At 35.2% G+C, this 21,739-nt stretch overlaps 1 protein-coding gene across 2 annotated transcripts; it reads left to right on the forward strand.

The window, feature by feature from the left end:
* Positions 1–12,051: 12,051 nt before the first annotated feature.
* LOC131068012 (cysteine-rich receptor-like protein kinase 10) lies at positions 12,052–15,871 on the forward strand. Of its 2 annotated transcripts, XM_058003207.2 has the most exons (7): positions 12,067–12,850; positions 12,960–13,100; positions 13,198–13,325; positions 13,412–13,622; positions 14,743–14,977; positions 15,064–15,220; positions 15,331–15,871. In XM_058003207.2, exons 1-7 carry the CDS (start codon positions 12,334–12,336, stop codon positions 15,412–15,414), a joined length of 1,473 nt encoding a protein of 490 aa, XP_057859190.1. In that variant the 5' UTR covers positions 12,067–12,333; the 3' UTR covers positions 15,415–15,871. The 2 variants fall into 2 exon arrangements, with proteins under 2 accessions (XP_057859188.1, XP_057859190.1); XM_058003205.2 differs by lacking the exons at positions 15,064–15,220; positions 15,331–15,871 and having other exon boundaries at positions 12,052–12,850; positions 13,207–13,325; positions 13,919–14,825.
* The last annotated feature ends 5,868 nt before the right edge of the window (positions 15,872–21,739 follow it).

Here is a 21,739-nt window from a genome sequence, read left to right on the forward strand (position 1 = left end):
CCCTTCATTAACCACTTCCATATTGGATGACTATGTGTTGGTTAACAGATTTTGTTCTCTCCAAAATATGACAGTATTGATTCCTAGCCCCAGACAAGAGAACAAACTATTAACAATAGTTGGAGAAGTTGTGTTTGCTTTGCAACTTTCCTCTAAATTTAGGAGGTACAACTCCCTCTTATGATATAAATTTGGGGTTTTTCTGGGTATGTTTTTAACCAAAAAGCAGAAAAGACGATACTTTTAACCAAAAAGTCCTAAAGGAAAAGTAAATAATCACAACAATGATGAAAGAATTTTTTCAGTCAATTATCAACTAGTCATTGTTATACAACAATCATGCAAAGATGAACATTATACAACAATGAATGGTAGAGGGAAACAAGTCTTTTAACAACTCGTCACATATAAATTTGAATAGAAATCATCCACATAAGAAGAATGCAAACTTATCTACTCTAGCAAAAAGTCTAATCATATTAGATAAATTCTTCAAAATTTTCCATACTTAACATTAAACAACATTAAAGCCATAATCTACTCGTTTTTCATAAAACAACACAAAGTGATTTTCCAAAATCGCCCCTTCCTTTTTTCTCTGCATTCTATTTCCTTTTATAACTAAACCCCCTTTGTTGTTTCCAAGAAACGGCTCCTACAAGAGTAACGGTCTTGAAAATGACTGTTTTAAACATTGTTTTAGATAAAACAAAAATTACTAGAAAATAACATCAGTAACACCAAAATCTCATACTATAAACAACTTCTAACTTCATACTTCTTCATCAAGCACTGGTTCCGACCAACGATTTGATTGTCAATCATCTCGACTTTCATTTCTTCTTCGATAAGCACCCAAAGGACTATTAAAAACTCTTCTGCATCCTCTATGAGTTCTTGAGAGAGGTCAGTTAATTTGAAAAGGATGTTGTCTTTCATATGCTCAACATCTATTTGTATCAAGGAACCCTTTCCTTTAAGAACCATCTTCTCTATTGTATAAAAACTTAGTTACCAAGGTTTCTTCTTGCAATTATCTCCTCTTGTAGACGTTGTTCATGATTTTCGACTTGCCTAGCAATTTTTCCTAACAAGATGATAACCCTTCTATATTCAAAAAAATTAGTTCATTGTTTCCATGCAAGAGCATGCAACCATTGGATAATATTTCCTTGTTCACTTTCTGGCCAATTTAGGTCGGGATTAACAACCGGCAACTAGTTATAATGATGCAAAACTATTTTGGCAAAGAAAAATCATGATGGCATGTGTCACTTGATCAACTTCTAAGAGTGCTGCATTAAATTCCACCTACAAAAAGGTGATAATATCAAATGTTAGAACTTGTGGCACCACCTTTACGTTCCTTTAGCCATTTAATCTGCCATTAATGATGGTACTTGCAAATATTTATTTGATTCATTTCTTGAGAATTATGCATCATATGGTCATGGGTTGACCTGGAAACCGATAGAAAGAAAATTTGAAGCCTCTGATACTCCGGCATCGACCTATAAGAAAGCATCAGGTATCAAAAAGAAATAGGCAATGGAAACTGTGTAGTCTTATAGCTATAGCTCGATAAATATCGGTTGTTCATTCGAGATCGCGACATCAGGGATGGAAATAGAGCTTAGCAACTCTGAGGTGTAGTTCTGATATACTAGGGTTTCACTAATAAGGCATAAGCAATAGATGAAAAATCCTCTTATAAAATAGGGGTAGGTATTTTTTAAAATGGGGGTAACACTATGGAAGAAATCAAACTTAAAAACAACAAAAATTAGTATACCACCTAAAGATGAGGGAAAAGAGGAGAGTTAATATATGAGAATGGGTGTGATATAAATAGATTTGAAGTATTAACTTGGTGACGTGCCATTATTAAGGCATGGAAACCATGTGAAGGGTATGGGGTAGCATTCAATGTGTTGAAGAAATGTATTGTGGAGTACCATAATTGAAGCATATGCACATAATTGATTTATAGAAAAGGCTTTAAAAAATTCAAGAAAATGCAATCAGCAGGGGAAAATACAAACTTCACAACCTTTGGCAACATCCTCATTTTCAAAAAAAAAGGAGATTAGTTAAATAGGTGTGGATGCCCATGAAAGCAAAAAATGATAGATGAGACCAACAAAAACCTACGTGGATGGATAAATGTCTATTCCATATAAATGGATGTTTATCCTACATGGATAGATGAATACCTAAGTATACAGATGAATAAACACATAATAACTTGGTTAAATTTATAATGAAAAAAGTGAAAATTTAAGGTACAACTTGAGTGTTGCTACACAAGATTCTTTAAAGGCTGCATTTCTTTTAATAAATTATGGAAAGGTTTCTTATAACTTTAGTTCTAGGATCTACATGTAGCAAGATAGATCTTTCTCACTCTCTTTTCTAGACAATTTCTCCTTATGGATTTGGGGTTTGGGTACATCCTCTCAATCACATTAATTGGGATGCTTGAAACAATTAATATTTTGTTTCCTTTATAAACTTATTTGACATGTAAAACCATAATTTCTTAGTATATTATACAAGGTGAATTTGATGCCCAACCAATCGAGTTGCATGATATATGATATTTTTTTTGATATCTTGAATGGTACTTTGAGGTATCCCTATTATTCTTATTTATTCTCTTTAGATATTTTAAAATAGGGAAAAAAATTTGTTTGTTTAGTGTGAAATCTCTCCACAAATTATTGGTGCATTTTTACTATGGGATAAATAGTTTTTGAAGGGTTCCTAAAACTTAGTTACATCCAAATGTCACTTGCTAAAGAATAATTGACAATTGATTAAAGAAAGGGTGTTGATAGAAACCTTAAACCCAAACAAACAATTAGAGCATCATAATGTAGTTATAGTATAACTATAAACAATGTATTAAACAACATATAAAATCAAAAGGACAAACCTAAAATATGTAAGGTTATGCTCTAGATTAAACCAAACCACCTAATGAAAATAGCCTTTCATGATTCAAGTTTTCTTTCAGAGCCCCCAATGTTAGACTAAGTCAAAATTAGATTCACAAATTCATTCTAGAGGAAATTTATAGGGCCTACATCCAATATACTTGGATTTCTCTCCCTAGGAGATTGAGACTAAAGTTGAATCATTGTGCATATACATTTTAAAAAATATGTGATGGAGATATGATTCTTTCAAACCATATTTAAAGCCATTAATCTCATGGATTTAGAGTTCCCCTTGGTTAAATGTAGGTCGATTTCATTAGTTGAGGATTAGAAAAGACCAGCATATATTAAGAGAAATGGATGTGTCTAGCTTATTTTTTTGGAGACAAAATATGAGGATCATTTGATTTTTAGATGCACAAATTTTTATGACATACATGGAATATTTGGGTATCTCTTGAAGGACTCGGGAAAATTTCCAAAATAATTATTTTGGTACCAAGATAAAAGGTTGTTGCAATTATACATAAAAAACTTAAACATTTTTAGATGACAAAATTTTAGTAAAGGGAATGTTGATCCCTAAAAGGCTTGCACTTTAAGTAAGGGTAGTCTAGAGGTTTCATAGATGTGGGACTTGATTGTGATCTATGAAGCAACCTCCAAGATTTTAGAAGTTGGCTCTTCATTTTCAATAAGGGGATGGAAAATAGAAAGGAGGATAACATGAAAGACAACTAAACTAAGGCAAAATTCCAATGCAAAACTTTTACAATACTTTAAATCCCCTATTGCAAAAATAATAAGGAAATATATCAGTTCCTAAGATTGAGCACATTGTACCACATCCACTTCATTGTCAAAAGGAAAATGAAATACATAAAGTTACATAGACATAGGGTATAACATTCAGATCCTCCCATGGGAAGCACTTGCCAAGGCTCAATGGAAATGTATAAATCCTTAGGGATTTTTACAATAATAAACTATTATGTGATTTCATTTGTTGAAAGCATAGTCTAATTCCTAATCTAAGAAAAATGGAACAGTAGAAGATCTTACGTGATCCATAATTTACAGACTAATTAGAAAATAGAAAAATTGAATTGAGCATACAATAACCTCTACCATATCAAAACAACACAAAGTATGGTTACCTAAATAAAATAAGGCACAATCCCATGCCTTATCTAAGAACAACACATGCTATAGTTTGATTATAGTTACAAATTACTAAGCTCAAAAAATGTTACTTTCTTTCTCTATTAGCAGGAGAATTCAAAAGTGTTTAACCCTTATTATAGGAATGCTCACAGGCTTAAATATAATGTCTTTCCCTGATTGGAAAAGGTTTTTACAATCAATATCATGCCTCCATATCTATCACGTGTGTGCCTTATCATGGTGACCATTTCAAATATCTTTGTATTGGAGATCCTAAATCATTTGTTTATCACATGCACATGACATGACTGTCACTTGGATCGCCCATGATTTCCATTGAGATTATCTAAGTATTAAATCTTCCTTCCTTCTATTTTTTGGCATCTTTTTAAACTTAAGTCAAGTTGTGTCTACCTTTAGATGCACCTTTATTGACCGATGGCACACTTTTACCTCTTAAAGGGTCTAGTAATTCCTTTGAGTTTTGTCTTGGCAACACATAGCTTGTTCAATGTGAGTCCCAAGCTTGCAATATAATCAATCTGCATCTTGGAAGTGTAGCACATTGGAAGGAATTATTGAGTCTCTTTTTCCTCATGCTCTTGTCTTTCGCAAGGCCTACATGTGGAGCATTCTATTGTGAGGCTTGTTTGAGCCGAGTAGTCTTTAGAAAGAACATGAGAGTCTTTCATGTTGAGCTGGTAGGCCCTTATGCAAATGGAAAGGTCAACATCATGAGGACAATCGAGAAGTCACCACATGGTGGGAGTGGAGAGGGACCCTTTTGAAATTTAGAGATCATAGATCGCATGTTCGGAGTGAAGTAGAAAAGAAGAGTCCATGGGGCCATTGCTAATCGAATCAGAGATTGTCCCAATTCAGCTATTGGCAGAGTCTACAACTTTTGGTGACACATAGAGAACCTTCCCTTTGCAGAGGTTGAACCCAAAAACTCTGGTTTCATAGTTGCATCACTAATCGCTTTCCACATACCCCTACCTCAATCGGACCTTTTGAATATCTGTAAGCAAAGGGTCTCAAAAATAAAGTTGTCTGTTATTTAAATTATGTAGGAGTCCAACAAAATTGATTCTTGTTATGTGTTCTAGAGAACAAGTAACACATGAAGACACAATCTGTCAACACCATCGAAGATACATCAAAGATGTCTGGGGGTCGGGAAAACCCTCCTATAGAAAAATAATCACAATACTAAGAACACACGTGGGAAAACACATGGAAGATGCATCAAAACACAAGGGAAAAACGTGCACCTAAAAGGGCTGTAGAAAAAGGAGAAGGCCCAAGCAGGCAAGAATGCATACATATTCAACAGGGGATATGGTGATGTTCTGATTTTAGTGAAAATAACATGAAGCTCATTAAATTCTAGAACAAAGGAAACCATCATTAAGAGAAAAATAAGATATCAATGCATTAAGTTCTTCCATTTATAATGAAAAATTCAGAGTAGCTTACCAAAGACAAAGGTCTGCCCTATTTAAAATTTTAGTACCACAGAGAGTCAGGGTACTATATGTGGGAATCCAATCATTTGAGTGTGTGCATCATGTTTCATAATTTATCCTTTTCACAATGTGAAAATAAAAAAGAAGACACGTCTTCATTATGGTACATAATAGGGTTTATCCCTTATAGCCAATCAGATAGAGCCTTGTTGCCAAATAGGTATTTATAGCCTCGGTAAGTATATCTCTTGGTTTTCGATAAACATAGCTTACTGCTAGTCAAGCGTCCATAGACCCAGAAGTGTTATTCACAGAACTTGGGAATAGAAATATTTAACTTGTATTTTCATCATTAGAGCCTTTGCTTATTTATTTCACTTTCTAATTCTGTTGATAATGAAATTAGGCTCTACCAAGTTGGAAAGAAAAGTGGTAGCGAGGTTAACCTATAGATTTTTCACTTAAAGAGGAGGTGTTCTACAATATTTTACATTGAAGAAATATTAAATGTGTCATTATTAATGAATTTCATGGATGATATTGCACAAATCTATGACATGATGAGTTGTGGTATGAGAATTCTTAACAAGACAATCAAAATCTTTAGGGAACTTGAGCCAAATCTTGTGTCATAAACTAGAAAAATAAATGCATTAATGTCTTACTTAATTTGAAAAGGCAACTTACCTTTATAGGATCCCCATTTTCATACAAAGGGGCATTAAATTTGTAAGGACCCACTAGTCCTAACCTTAATTAAACCATCATAATTAAATCTTATTAAAATCTAACATACATTTATACAAATGAATATAAATTACCATTATTACATGTGCATAAGATAAGTGAGATATTAATGAAGTAAAGGTAAACTAGATGTCGACATACATGTAGAAAAATAAGAAATAACGTGAGAATTGGATGATTATAGCAAACCCAGAGTTAGTAGGTATATAATTAGAATAAATTTATCAATCTTAAATTAACATCATCTTAACTATCCATCCTAAGCATCGAGCATTCATAAAAGATAAAGTAAGCTCATCAAGAAATGCATAAGAAAAGAGTCATACACATGATAGACACATGTTAGTAGGTTAGTGGGTTAGTGTTTTCTTACTTTTCGGTTAGTTACTTCTTACATGGTGACTTCCTGCCGCATTTATGACAATAGACCTCATAGGTCATTTACTTAGCTTATTTAGCATATAATCATGAGACCTCATTAGCCTATTACAATGAATCAATAATACAAAATACATTAGTACATAGGATTTTATATTGCCATAATATGAAACTTTGTCTCTAGATGTAGCATCTTCATTGCCATCGAACTCGCCTCCATTTGCAACTAGAAGACATACATATCACCTAGGCATTTTATCTGCGCAACAAAACAAAGCTTATGCTTCTTGGTTCTCATGATAAGCTCATGTCCCTCACGATGAAGTTACCTCGCAAACTGGAATCAACTGTTGAGAATGGAACCTGTGTATGCATGTATTATCTAACAACCAAACTGTTGAACTTAGCTACATGTGTTAAATGACAAGGAGAAATTAATTAAGTTATTGACCAATTAACCTTATTGGGGTAGGTGTAAACACCCTTCCTTGGTTTATCCCATAATCAAACACATTTTTCCAAAACACATCCATCATAGACGACAGTATGTATGTAAGTATGTATGTATGTATGTATGTATACATACATACATACACATACACAAATACATATACACATACACATACACATATATGTATACATATGTATATATATATTTGCTGAAGTTGATTATTATTAGAAATCTAATCTTATTGACTATAATATGTAAAGCCAAATCAATCAAACTTCCAAATGAAGACTCGAGGATGAGCAGAAAAATCGACCAAGCCAAGGATTCTGCGTACCAAATCGATTCAAATGGGCAACCAAGATTAATGTAGGCTAAATGATATATGGAGGATCTGCAGAATCGATTATGTCCACACAGAGTTGACTGGTTCAAATCTGTTCCAAAACCACTCACTTGCCGGTCACATTGATTACAAAAGGGAGATATGGAGGGTGCGAATTTACCCTCATGGGTACCGATTAAGCCTTCAAACAAACCAAATCGATCCCTGCCCATGTACTTCGCCAGATCGGTGCTAAACAAAAAAAATCAAGGTTAATGCAGATCGAAAATAATGGCATATTTGGTTGGGTTTAATTTAGAGCAGAGAAAACATTGAGAAATTCAGCAATAAAAGATCGATACTTTTTTTATATATATATATATATATATATAAAAGATCTGCCACGATTTGTAGGAAACTGTGAAATGAAAACAAACAAAACAAACAAATGAATACAAAAGTATTACCCAGCCGACTTGTGGTGAGGAGAAGTAAATAATGGCATGGTCTCAAACAATTTGAACTCCACCTTTGCGGGCAAATCGAAATATAGCGAGAAATTGGAGGGGTTACGATTTTGAAAGAAGCCCCAGCCTATCGTTTTCAACCTATGATAAAATACATTACCACCCCTCCGAAATTCGATCTTCAATTCTCTTGCAGGCCGATCAAAATCGCATGGAGTGGTTAATGCAGGTTTTAGGAAATGAGGGAGATCTTGTAGGAGTGATAAGCCCTCATAGATTCGACTAAACTCAAACAGAAACTTCAGCACTTGAGGCAAAATGATCAAACTCGATGCTAATTATATATTCTACAAATTCAAAACAAAATTGCAAAATCAAATGGCAATCATATCGATTTGGCTCAGTCTACACAAACAAAATCATATGCCAATCATAACGATTTGGAGAGAGTCATATAAATGCAGGGTAAGAGAAAAGATCTGCAGAAAACAAGTAATGGCAACAACATTTACCAGTTGTAATGCTCAACATCGACGTGGTGAGGAAATAAAAGAAGGGTGTGGTCTCCCTGCAGTCAACGGATCTCCCAAATTCACCCCTTGCAGACCAAACAAATTGTCGAGAGAGAGATGAAGAGGGGGGGTGCGATTTAAAAAGAGCCCCAATTTAAAAAGAGCCCCAACAAGTATCGACTTTCTTAATTCTCTTGCAGCATACCAAATTCTCCTCCCCCCAATATCGAGTTCTGTATAGATATAATGGCTCAACTCCCAAAACTTGATCCTTATTACATGGATCTAAAATTGATAAGGAACTAGGGTGGATGGGAAGTTGAAGAGGAGTTAGAGTGGAGAAATATTTCCATGCATTGGAGTTGAGAGCAGTTTGTGAAAGAGAAAAGCCAGTTACCAAGGAACTAGGGTGGAAGGGAAGTTGAAGAGGAGTTAGAGTGGAGAAATCTTTCCATGCACTGGAGTTTAGAGCAGTTTTTGAAAGAGAAAAGTCAGTTACCAAAGCAAAGAGTGGAAAAACTTTCCATGCACTGGAGCAGTTTGTGAAAGAGAAAAGTCAGTTACCAAAACAAAGAGTGGAAAAACTTATGCAATCAAGGATTGGACTAGAGTCATAGGGAGCTCGACTCTTAGTTCTAATTTTTAACTCGTGTCAATTTAAAACATGTTTAAATTCAAATTTTAACTTTTAAGAAAAAAAATCAAAAAATTTGAATTTATTATTATATCTTGTTTATTTATTTATTAACCTTTAAATTAATTTATTTATTATAAATTTTTTAAATTTAATTAATACTATTAATTGGTGTATGCACGAGTTTGCATTTCTTGAGTCTCTACCGATAAGCTAGAAGACTCCTCCTTGGTAATATGTCCGATTTTGATGGTCGACGTTCATCCGCCTGATACTCAACGAAGTCGTCAGATAATCATTATACCATAGTAATTCATCACATTAATTAGCATCATAATATCAAACGTCATCAATAATATCAGTGTCTAATCTAATAAAATAATAGCCTAAATCTAGTTCGTGACAAAATTTAAATATTTACTAAGTACAAAATGCATTGGGCACATTGTCGTAGTGCTTTGAAACGTGTTCCAAGGAATGATCGTCTACTTCAAAATTCAAGCACATAGTTGTTCGCACATGTAGAGGGCCAAAAATGTCTATAAAAAGTAATTACCTTGTTAATTACATCATTCCAAACTTAGAGATTAAGCTTTAAGTTGCAAAGAGCATTAGCATAATTGTGTGTAGGCTTATGCAGAGTTGTAAAGTGGATTCTAGGGGAAGATTTTTGTTCAACGAGGATCATTATAGAGTGAACACTGACATATTGTCTCACTTCATGGGTTCCCTACTAGACTTAGAGGTACCAAAGGATGAATTTGCAAGGATGACCAAAGGTTTCTTTGGAAATAAGTATACTGGTGGGTTGGACAAGGTTTTGGTAATGGCACAATATGTGGTAGGCATCCCCAATGCAACTAATTTGAAGGCATGAGTGGAAAATGATGCAGTGGTTCCATGGTTGCCCTTCATCACAAATTTTATGACCACCTCCATAAGGGAGCATCGAGACCGCTCTTCTTCCACCTATGCGTTCCTCAAGAAGGCAACCAAATAAGAACTCAATTTTGACATGGTTGTTGATGTGCATTGTCTACCATTATGACTTTTCTTGTAAAAATCATCTCTATCATACACATATGTCCTCAAAAGTACTATGTCATAGGCATCTAGTGACATGATGTCACAAGTTATTATGCTTTCATTATGTTTAATTACATACTTGAAATTACAATTGCATCTTACCTAAATATTCTTATTGCAACAATCCCAAATAGTAAGGTTTTCGATGTACATTAGTTGAAAGACCTAAGTGCTTGATTACACCTTTTAAGATGGCATTCTTTTATTTTTTTCTGTCATGATAGCATGAAATAATTATATTTTGAAATAGATATACCATTTCTTGAAATAGATCATTTGGATGTTTTAGCATTTGACATAAATAATCTAGAGTTTCATGGTAACTTATATGAAGGAGAATTTTTGTTTTGTGCAAAGGGTTTTTTGCATTATACAAGCTTCTTCTTTAGCAAGAAGAGCTTCTACTTGAGGTTAGCCTTAGCTTCAGTATTGAATGTGTTGTGGAGTGCTTGACCTAATATGTTTGAATTCAAGAACTCCATTTTGACACAAATGTATGGTGATAATGCTCTAATATATTCATACACTACGTCATTCAAAGAAGCGTTTGCATAGAGTAGTAATAATTCATTAATGTTCTCTCCAATTATTTTATTATATATTATTACAACTATTGAAACCTTTTCTACTTATCCTAAAATGTTTTAAAAAATACCTTAAAAAATTAATCAAAGAATTTTGAATTTAGCTTATACATACATACATACACACATGCATATGTATGTATATATATGTATATGTATACATATATACATTACATACTTGCCAAATCAAAATTTCTAATAAAACATTATCTTTATTTTCTACATTAAAAAATATATACATATTTATACTTACCAAACCTAACCATCTAATATTAGGACATCAATGTTAGATTCAAACATATTCAAATAATAAAATGGTCATCTTTATTTTCTCATTGACATAAGAAAATATATACTTTACCTAAAAACCTAATCTTCCAACAATTGTAGTATCAATCCTAAATTTCAATATGTCTAGGTGGTGAAATGGACATCTTTATTTCCTACACTAAAGGAAAAATATATACTTACACTTACCAACCTAGCTATCAAACATTGAGCCATTGTCTATCTAGCACCCAAATTTTACCATTGATTGTGTTTTTTAAATAAGTAAAAATTAAAATATAATGATTTTTTTTTTATAATCAATTATTAAATACTATCAATGGTAAATTTTGGATGCTGGATAGACATTACGGAATAATGGAAAGGAATCATCCCAACCGTGACTGGAAGGGGAAAACAGCTGTCATTGAGTAGTGTTAACAGAAAACCATCACGATAATGAGTTTCTTGAAAAAAAGAAAATTGAGTAATCTTAAAACATAGGTGGAAAGAGCGTAGTCTGCAATACATGTGCGTGTCACTGATTTCATATACATTTCCTGAAAGAGCGCCTGTTGAAGAAATACATCAAATTGAAAGAATTTATATATTTTCCTTGAATAACTCTGCGCATATTATCAATTAGTAACGCATCAAAAAACTTGGGATTCCCAATATCTCTGGTATTAAAATACAGAGCTTGGAGTGCATTCCAAACAGAGAGTTTGAAATACAGCGGCAACATAGTCATAAGATAAGCCTCTGAAACGGTATAGGCTAATCTCTACCAATAAACCTTACAGATTCAAAAAATATTTTTATCAGATTTTTTTTGGTTTAACAGTAATAGAAATGTAAAAGATCTCACTCTTGAAAATTTCGTAAAAACCTGGTATGTTTTATAGATTTTAAAAATTATACGGAATACTGTTTTGCATGGAATTTAACGGCTTCTCTTAGAATACCGTTTTGCGTAGAATTTAGCCGCTTCCCTTTACAACCTACAGAACTGTCTTTAAAGATGAGGAGGAAGAAACCAACCATGCATTATTCTTAAGTTTAGTTTAATGTTTGCAATGAGTTTGCCTCTAGTAACATCCACCTATGTATGGCATAACTGCTCTAATAATTTGGCATACACCAACGGCAGTTCATAGTCATCTAATCTGAATATAGTTCTCTCTAATCTGCTTAAGAATGCGACTGAAAGCTCAGGATTTAACACTTCTTCCTTTGGCAAAGCACCCAACAAGGTCTACGGCCTTCTGCAGTGTAGTGGGGGCATATCAGCACTGAAATGCTCAAACTGTGCAATGGAAGGAAACAATACTCTTGAAGAACATAGTGTCAACTCCGTTGGTGCCATGCTATGGTTGGATGACTGCTTTCTACGCTATGATAAGACAGATTTCTTTTCAACACTAGATTTCCACGGTATTATACTAGTGAATCTCCTCGCTGCCAAGGGCATGACCTTTGGTCTTGTACAAAATCTGATTGATACAGCTAGCGATCCTGCAAGGGAGGGATTCGACTCAGGAGAAAGCACATATTCCTATACTATTGGTGATAAAGAGGCTACAAATTATTTTTATGGTCTAGTGCAGTGCTGGAGAGATATATCCATCAAGGATTGCACAAAATGCTTGTCGATCGCAATGAAAGGACTGGAGGATTGTTGTTCTGCTCAACAAGGTGCCCAATATCTGTTAGGAAGCTGCAAAGTGAGCTATGAGCTCTACCCCTTTTTTGCATCCAACGCTCCTCCTCCATTCAACACTCCTCTTCCATCCAACACTCCTCGTCCATCCAATTCTCCTGTTCATCAAAGTATCTTGCATCCTCTCTAATCTTTTTATATATTTTTTTTTTGAATTTTTTGTGTTGGTTATATCATATGTAGAAATTACCTGTTAAATGGTTACACACTAACTTGCAGAAAATTCAAGAAGAGTAGCCTTAATATTGGGAATCGTGGGAGGCATAATTGTAACCCTAGTTGGATGTTTCTTTACAATCCGACGCAGAGTAGCATCTGCAGTATCGACCCAGCAAGTAACCTTGGTGACTCAGGATGAAGGTGCAACTTCTAGGGTTTGATTTATTTTTTCTTTTCTATATATGTCTATATATATGAATGATTACAATATGTTTCTCTGTTTTAATATTACATGAAGAGCACCCAGAAACCAGGCTATTTAAGAAAGAACATATTGTCTTCAGCTTAGAAAGTTTGATAGAAGCAACAGGAAATTTTGACAATAATAACAAGCTTGGAGAGGGAGGCTTTGCTGCCGTATATAAGGTATGAGTGTGGTCAAATGTGAATTTTAACTTTTTGGGTTTCATAGAAGGGTCTCTGTGAACAGATGTAATTGTTGAAATGCCCAGGGAATGACTAAAGACGGACAGGAGATAGCAGTGAAAAAGCTGTGTGCAAGATCTGCGCAAGGGAAAAGAGAATTTATGAATGAGGTGGAACTCGTGGCCAATATTCAACACAGAAACCTTGTCAATCTACTCGGATGTTTTGCCGAGGGATCTGAAAGGTTGCTTGTCTATGAATATTTGCAAAACAAAAGCCTTGATGCCTTTCTCTTTGGTGGGTTATTTTTCAACAACATTTTTCCTTAAACTGAATTGCATTTGCAAACTTCTTTTTAATGTTTCTTACCCTTCCCCTTCCCCTTCCCCTTCCTCTGCATCCATCTTTACGGTAACTAGGTTCCATAAATTGTGGGCTGGAAGACGGTGAAAAAATGGTTTAGAAATGCAATTGATTCCCAAATTAAAATGAACAATATTTCTATACACTTCGGAAAAGATAACTTAGAATCAAAGAATAAAATAAAGAGGTTTGCTGAACATTTTTTTTTTCATTTGAAAATTGAAACACAGACCCAGAAAGTCGCAGAAGCTTCGATTGGCGAAAGCGGTTTAGTACCATAAATGGAATTGCGCGTGGACTTCTGTACCTTCACGAGGATTCAAAGCTGCGAATAATTCATAGAGACATCAAAGCAAGTAACATTTTGCTTGATGAGCAACTAAATCCAAAGATAGCTGACTTTGGTTTGGCGAGACTTTTTCCTGATAATGAAACCCAGATCCATTCAAAAGAAATAAAGAGGTTTGCTGAACATTTTTTTTTCATTTGAAAATTGAAACACAGACCCAGAAAGTCGCAGAAGCTTCGATTGGCGAAAGCGGTTTAGTAACATAAATGGAATTGCGCGTGGACTTCTGTACCTTCACGAGGATTCAAAGCTGCGAATAATTCATAGAGACATCAAAGCAAGTAACATTTTGCTTGATGAGCAACTAAATCCAAAGATAGCTGACTTTGGTTTGGCGAGACTTTTTCCTGATAATGAAACCCAGATCCATTCAAAAGAAATAAAGAGGTTTGCTGAACATTTTTTTTTTCATTTGAAAATTGAAACACAGACCCAGAAAGTCGCAGAAGCTTCGATTGGCGAAAGCGGTTTAGTACCATAAATGGAATTGCGCGTGGACTTCTGTACCTTCACGAGGATTCAAAGCTGCGAATAATTCATAGAGACATCAAAGCAAGTAACATTTTGCTTGATGAGCAACTAAATCCAAAGATAGCTGACTTTGGTTTGGCGAGACTTTTTCCTGATAATGAAACCCAGATCCATTCAAAAGAAATAAAGAGGTTTGCTGAACATTTTTTTTTTCATTTGAAAATTGAAACACAGACCCAGAAAGTCGCAGAAGTTTCGATTGGCGAAAGCGGTTTAGTACCATAAATGGAATTGCGCGTGGACTTCTGTACCTTCACGAGGATTCAAAGCTGCGAATAATTCATAGAGACATCAAAGCAAGTAACATTTTGCTTGATGAGCAACTAAATCCAAAGATAGCTGACTTTGGTTTGGCGAGACTTTTTCCTGATAATGAAACCCAGATCCATTCAAAAGTTGCAGGGACATAGTAAGAAGTTTTCTCAACTTTTTAAGTTTTTTTTTGTGCTTCGAAAGTTTGACTAACATTTAAATTGGAGTCATGATGATATGCAGTGGGTACATGGCTCCAGAATACGCAATGGCAGGACAACTATCTGTAAAAGTTGATGTTTACAGTTTTGGACTTTTACTGCTTGAGATTGTGAGTGGAGGAAAAAATACCGACATCAATCTTTCAAAAGAAAAGCAGAGCTTCAGCTTAGTAGAATGGGTATGATACTAAGTCCCTCATTTGACCATTTACCATTGGACGTTTATTGAGGATGGGAAAGAATTTAAGTTTAAGATGTTGAGTTTTACTGCTGTGTGATGGTTGTGCAGGCATGGAGAGCTTACAAAGGAGGTCATTCTCTTAATATTGTGGATAGAGTTCTAGTAATAATTGCCCACAAGAGCAAGTGTTAAGATGCATTCAAATTGGACTTCTGTGCACACAGGCTGATCCAGATTCCAGATGTCCGTCCAATAATATCTAATGTTGTTACAATGATATCTACCACTTCCGTGCAATTGCCAAGTCCAACTAAACCTGGGTTCGTAAGCATGACAAGTCACAGTCCCAATGTTAGCCTCCTCGCTGGCATTTATTCTCGTAATGAAACCTCTGCAAGTATAATGGAAGAAGGTAGATGACAAATAGAAATAATATAAGTGCGTGCATACACAAGCTGGATCGATATTGAAGTGCTGTTAGTATGCTAAGCACACAAAAATATATATAAAGCATATTAGCACTTGCACTTTTGGGAGGTATAAGGAATGTGATTTGTACAAGTAATTACTGTATGATAGATTTGTTCCTGATGGATGTTGCTTAACAAATTTTCAATAATGAAAGATGTGCTGACTTGTTATATAATTTGAAGGGAATTTACATTTCTATTGTGTATTTTTTACCAAAATTATTTGTCTGAAGTATTACCATCTTTGCTTTCAATTATTGATATAAAAACTCTATGACAGAGCAAATCATTTAACAACGCAATCATGGCTAACATTTCAATCTATTGCATGGGCTCCATCTCGAACTAGAAATTTATTGTTTTTATATGATTTAGACACGAGGGGTGGCGGCTATCCAGAGCTTCTTTCACAATTATTTGAGCAGCTTTTCCGGTCAAAGTGAATCAGATTTTGTAGATAGTCCCGTCACATCTCGTAGACTTTTGGCCTGACTTTCATGCTCTACTTTTGGCACATTACATAGACTTTGGTAGGTACTCCCCGTGAGTCTACACCTTCCGATTTCCAATTTCTATTGAGACAAAAGTTCCTTCGCAGCACTATCCAAATCCTTTGACCATGCCAGAGCTTCATGCCAACCAAAGAGTTTGAAATGCATAGGCTCCATCTAGCACTAGAAATTTGTTTATAGTATCTGTGTTTGGATTTGGGGAACGATATATTATTTAAAACTTTTATATTATTTACTTTTGTAAGTCTGGATTTGAATTAGACATTAATTTTAAAAATTTATTTTTTATTTTTTAGTTTTATTTTGTGATTTAATCTAGTTTGTATAGGATAAGAATAGTTACTATTTTTTATAAAATTCATGAGTAATAATGTTTATCATATATTACTAGGTTTTTAGAAGTAAAGATCTTTTGTTTGAATTCAATAACTTTGGTATTTGGTTTAATGGTAAAGTTCATGTTGTAGGTATTTAAATTGTGCTGAGTTCAACTCTTCTACAATACAAAAATTAAAAACTTTTAGTTTTCATATTGGTCTTATAGACATGTGTGTGAGATGCTTAAATTACATTTTATGATGAAAGGATTGCCTTTCTTGTTTAGGTATCTAATGCACTCATTGACATCTTAAAGCTTACATAGATCTTCAATGTTAGTATGATGAAAAATGGGCATTGCTAGTTTTGTTGTGATATATGATGAATCATAGCTTCATTTTGTGTCATAACAAAAGCCTTAATACATTTGAACTTTTGGCGAGAATATCAACATATCACATACCTACTACCCTAGAGAGTATTAATCCATTGGATAATAATAATTAAACTTCTTCATTTTACCCAATATATAATATTTATAGATTTTTATAATCTTCATATACTAACCATTGGATAAAGGTAAAAATAATTTTAAAAAATTACTTTATGCTCACATTTTTTCTTATATTTCACCGTCACCAAAATCAACAACTTATTGTCCTTTAAGTGAGGTGTGTTGTATACAAAGATGACTATGAAAATACAAAGATTCTCCTTTACACTAGTGAGAATGAATGAATAACTTTTAACATCCATGAGGTTAAAAATAGCCAATGGGATAATCAACATTTTCATTTTTGTCTTCTACATATCAATCCTTTTCCTATTCAAAGAGATGATGAGACCCCTAACTTCTCAAAACACCTCTTGCTAAATAAACCATACCATGAAATAGTTGACATGATATCGACATGTTTGTCCCTAATGTCCTTGAGGGCATCATAGTCTATAATAAAGTGTTCTTCTAATTTCACTACCCTAGTATTACAAAAAATGCATACCCTTTCTTCCCATGTTTCTTTAGGTCTTTTGCATTGCCTTGTTTCACATTGAAATTGATTCGAGTTATTTCTTAGTTGATAAATTAGAGTCTTGGCTCTTCATGGAAAACTAGCTACTAGTATGTTTTTTTTCTGATGATTGCATGTTGGGTTAAACTCATTAAGATAATAATTATTCTTTCTCCCTAGCACTTTACCCCATACTCACTTACAAACTTATTCATAAAAAAATACTTTATCTCTTTTCTATTTATGGGGCATGCCTATAAAATTAATATTCCATTTTCTCATCCATTTACTATTTTTCTTCACTCAAGTTGTCTTTCTTTCATTCATAGTGTTAATGAAAATAACCTTTGACAATCTACCTACTTCCATTTGTTCAATTATTTTTAAATACATTATGAGACACGCCATAGAAATTGCTTTAAGAGACCCTACCCCTATTTCACTTAGCATAATCTCTTAAGGAACTAAACCTTATTTTGAACTTATTTATGATTAAGCACTTTTAAATTCTCTCAACTTGTTTCCACTTTAAATCTAAAATGTTGTTGCCCCATAGAGCACCCCTAAAAGAACTAAAAGCCTATAAAGAATTAAAAAATATATATCAATTGATACCAACATTACAAAGGTTCTACCAAAATAAGCACAAAACTAAATACAAAATAAAATAGATGTCTTGTTATATGCATGCTCATTCATAAGCTTGATAAATTGAAAGTCAATTATATAATCTAGAGCTCAAGGAATTTCAATTAAACAAAGGGTCGGTGACTCTCCCAAGCTTCATTTTCAACCTTGAGAGAAACTTTTCCATGATCAAATCAATTTGCTTTTCCCTAACATCGTATAGATGTTTTTTTTGTTTTTTTGTTTTTTTAAAGGTAAGTGCTATCAGTTGTGGGGATAGCACCCTATATTAATAAAAGAAAATAGATACATAGTTATGCTATCACATATCCAATACAAAAATCTCTTCAACTAAGGAGAGAGCATAGCTACAATCAAAACCCGACTACAAAAAACCCTGGCAAATACACCCCAACTACCTGAACACCAATATCCTATTCCATAATTCTGTCTAATAAAGTGAAGTATTTCCACCACCGCATCCCCTATGCTAAGGAGATTGTCAGTTGACCCCTCCGAAAGCCACCAATCATCTGAATCCAGGAGCCTCCTGAAATTGTTGAGGTTGTCGCTCAACACACCTGCCTTGAAAGTGCACCAAGCCTCTCTCGCGAATAGGGCCTTTCTTCTCTGCTCTGCTCTGCGAGCTACCTCTCTATCAACCTCCTCTTCCTCTTCGTTGTCTGAGGCTGTCTCCTCTTCCATGTCCTCTTAAATCGCCTCTCCTTCATATGCTTCCTCCTCTTTCTCTCCTTCTGCATCCATTTCCTCATCTTCATCACCATCAGACTCCTCCTGCCCATTTCCCGATGATTCCTTCGTATCAGATGCGGAAGAAATGTTATCAGCAAGCTCAAAATACAACTTCAGGATGCTCTCCCTGACCCCTTCTCGCAATTCAAAAATTGCATCCGCCATGGCCTGGATGTTCACCGGGTTAACAAATCCTTGCATCAAACCGACACCTTCCACCGGTGACTCCAAGATATCTACTATGGGAGTGATTACCACTCCATAAACAAGCCCATCACACCAATGACGATCTAAGCTCAAGGAACAATCCACCAGGGAGATAATTGCCCCACAGATTTCTTCCTCCAACACAAGCAGGTTGAGGCATTGTCGCTCCAGAGAGTTCCCACAGTTAACACAGTTCAGACCCACAAAAGGCGGCATTTTGGCTATCCAATCATAATACATTTGTCTCTATCCTATTCCTCCTTAAATAGAATGCAGACTACTGGAAACATCCAAACTCCCATTCCAAAGAAATCTTATGGGATCTGCGCACTTCTCTCTTAACTGCCATCACATACTTTGATCTATTAGAGGTATGACTAACTCGTACCTGTCACCGCCACTTTCTATAGACTGGGAATCACGAGTAGCCAAAACACAGTTCTAATTTCCCTTTTATCACTCAACTATGCCACCTATGGTCCAATTCGCGAGAGGCGTTAACATCAATCAATGTCTAACCAACCCCCATACGAGTCAAATCTGGGATCTCGTTTAGAATGGCTTCCAAAACTACTTTGTCTGCATCCTCTTTGTCGAATATGATTATACTAAGATCCTTATCAATCCCAACATTGGCCAAAAGATCTACCGCCTTATTTCCTTCCCTAAAAGTATGTTTGAGTTCAAAAGAGTTAATAGATCCCAGAAGCTTATTAATATAAGGTATCCACTTACCTAGTTTCCAATTTTGAAAGCTGGATTTTGAAATACCGTTAATGATAATCTGTGAGTCTCCTTCAATGATGACTTTGTCATACCCTTTCTAAACACATAAGTCCAATCCAGTCGCCAATGCCCTTATCTCTGCTTCATTATTTGTGGCAAAGCCCAAACTCCCAAACAAGTCTCCCATCAATTGTCTCGAGAAATCTCTAATGACTGCACCAATACCTAAAATCCTAGGATTCCCTCTGCTCGCTCCATCAAAATTCAACTTCACCCAATCACATTGTGGAGGAATCCATCTAACTAGCTTCCTATTGGTTTTGGGAACTGGAGGGCACACCAGACCCTAGTCTTTGAGTGACCAATTGTGTTCCATATCCCTGTCCCAACTGCAATACCTGAATGATTTAACTTTAGGGGGCTTGCCATTAATCACTTCTTCAATTGCCACCTTGATTTTGAAAATCACCTCCTCCAACAAAAGACGAGATTCTATGAATATCCTCTTGTTCCTCTCCTTCCAAATGTGCCAAACTAACAAAGTAGGGGTAATCAGCCACAATCCACTCCACTTCGAATGACCTGCTTTAGGCCACGCAAGAAGGAAATCTTTAAGGAGCTCATTTTTAACCGAAAAGAACTGCAATTTATCCACGAGCCAATCCCAACATGCATCCACTAAGGGACAATGAAAGAGTAAATGATTAGTTGTCTCTTCACTCCCTTTGCGCATAACACACTAACTCGATCCTGAAATCCCAATATGCTTCAATCTATCACCAGTCATAATTTTGCCATGTAGTGAAATCCACATAAAGGCTCCAGCTTTAGGAAGACTAATATTGTTCCAAAAAAGATAATAAGGCCACTTGCTTCCTCTCAATCTGTGACGTTGAATCTCGTACCCCAATTTCACACTATACTTACCCGATTTGTAGGCACACCAAAATATGGTGTCCTCTTGTTCAGACTACAAGACGCATCTATTTTTCAGAAGATCTGCCAACTTCAAACACAACATTCTCTCTCCAATATCAATAGTTTCCACCCCAACACCCCACCATTACTCAAGTTGTCATCAACAGAATCTTTAACAAAAAGGCCGACCTTGCTTTAAACCTCTTTGACCCATTCCTATTCTGCAAATAAGTCACCAAGCACCTTCTCACCTTCCCATGAGTATCACCAAAACATAGTCGTCTGGTCATTGCCAATGCGCCAAGAAATGTGATTGATAATGATGTTCTTGTAGTCCCACAAGAAATTCCAAGTTGAATAACCTCTAGTAGCATCGGCTATGGTAAGGATCCTATTTGGATTCTCCAAATCCAAATATTTCCTCCTAAAGAATCTACACCATAACTTGTTCGGATGTTCATACATTTTCCAAGTCAGTTTTGCCCCCAACGCAAGGTTTTGAAGTTTCATCTTCCTCAGCCCTGCTCCACCTTCTTCCTTGAGAAGGCACATGGTATCCCAGTTGATTAGGGGAATCTTCCTCTGATCTTTGGCACCTTCCCACACAAATTTCTTGATCAAACCATCCAACTTCCTCCCAGCCACATGCGACATCTTGAAACAAGACATACTGTAAATCGGAATAGCCGAGAGGACAACTCTGATCATAGTCAAACATCCCGCTTGCGAGAGCCATCTGTTCTTCCACTTATCAGACTTCAATTGGCACGAATGAATCACAACTTCCCAGATATGACTCTGCCTGCAACTAGATCTGATCTGAACCCCTAAGTATTTGATGGGGAACACCCCAATTTTACACTCCAAGAAGTTTGCAATTTTGGTTTGAAGAGGTTTGCTCGTGTTGAAGAAGAAGACCTGCGATTTGTCCCTGTCCCAAAGCTTGAGTGTAAATGTCCAAGACATTCGTGATTTC

This window comes from Cryptomeria japonica, chromosome 4 (genome assembly GCF_030272615.1).
Source record: "Cryptomeria japonica chromosome 4, Sugi_1.0, whole genome shotgun sequence".
Taxonomy (NCBI): Eukaryota; Viridiplantae; Streptophyta; class Pinopsida; order Cupressales; family Cupressaceae; genus Cryptomeria; species Cryptomeria japonica.

Bases quoted from the DNA above. Each gene is read 5' to 3' on its own strand.
- LOC131068012 (XM_058003207.2), top strand. From the start codon at position 12,334: ATGGAAGGAAACAATACTCTTGAAGAACATAGTGTCAACTCCGTTGGT. The intron at 13,623-14,742 runs GTGGGTTATTTT...ATTGAAACACAG, and splicing joins CCTTGATGCCTTTCTCTTTG to ACCCAGAAAGTCGCAGAAGT. The intron at 15,221-15,330 runs GTATGATACTAA...ATGGTTGTGCAG, and splicing joins GCTTCAGCTTAGTAGAATGG to GCATGGAGAGCTTACAAAGG.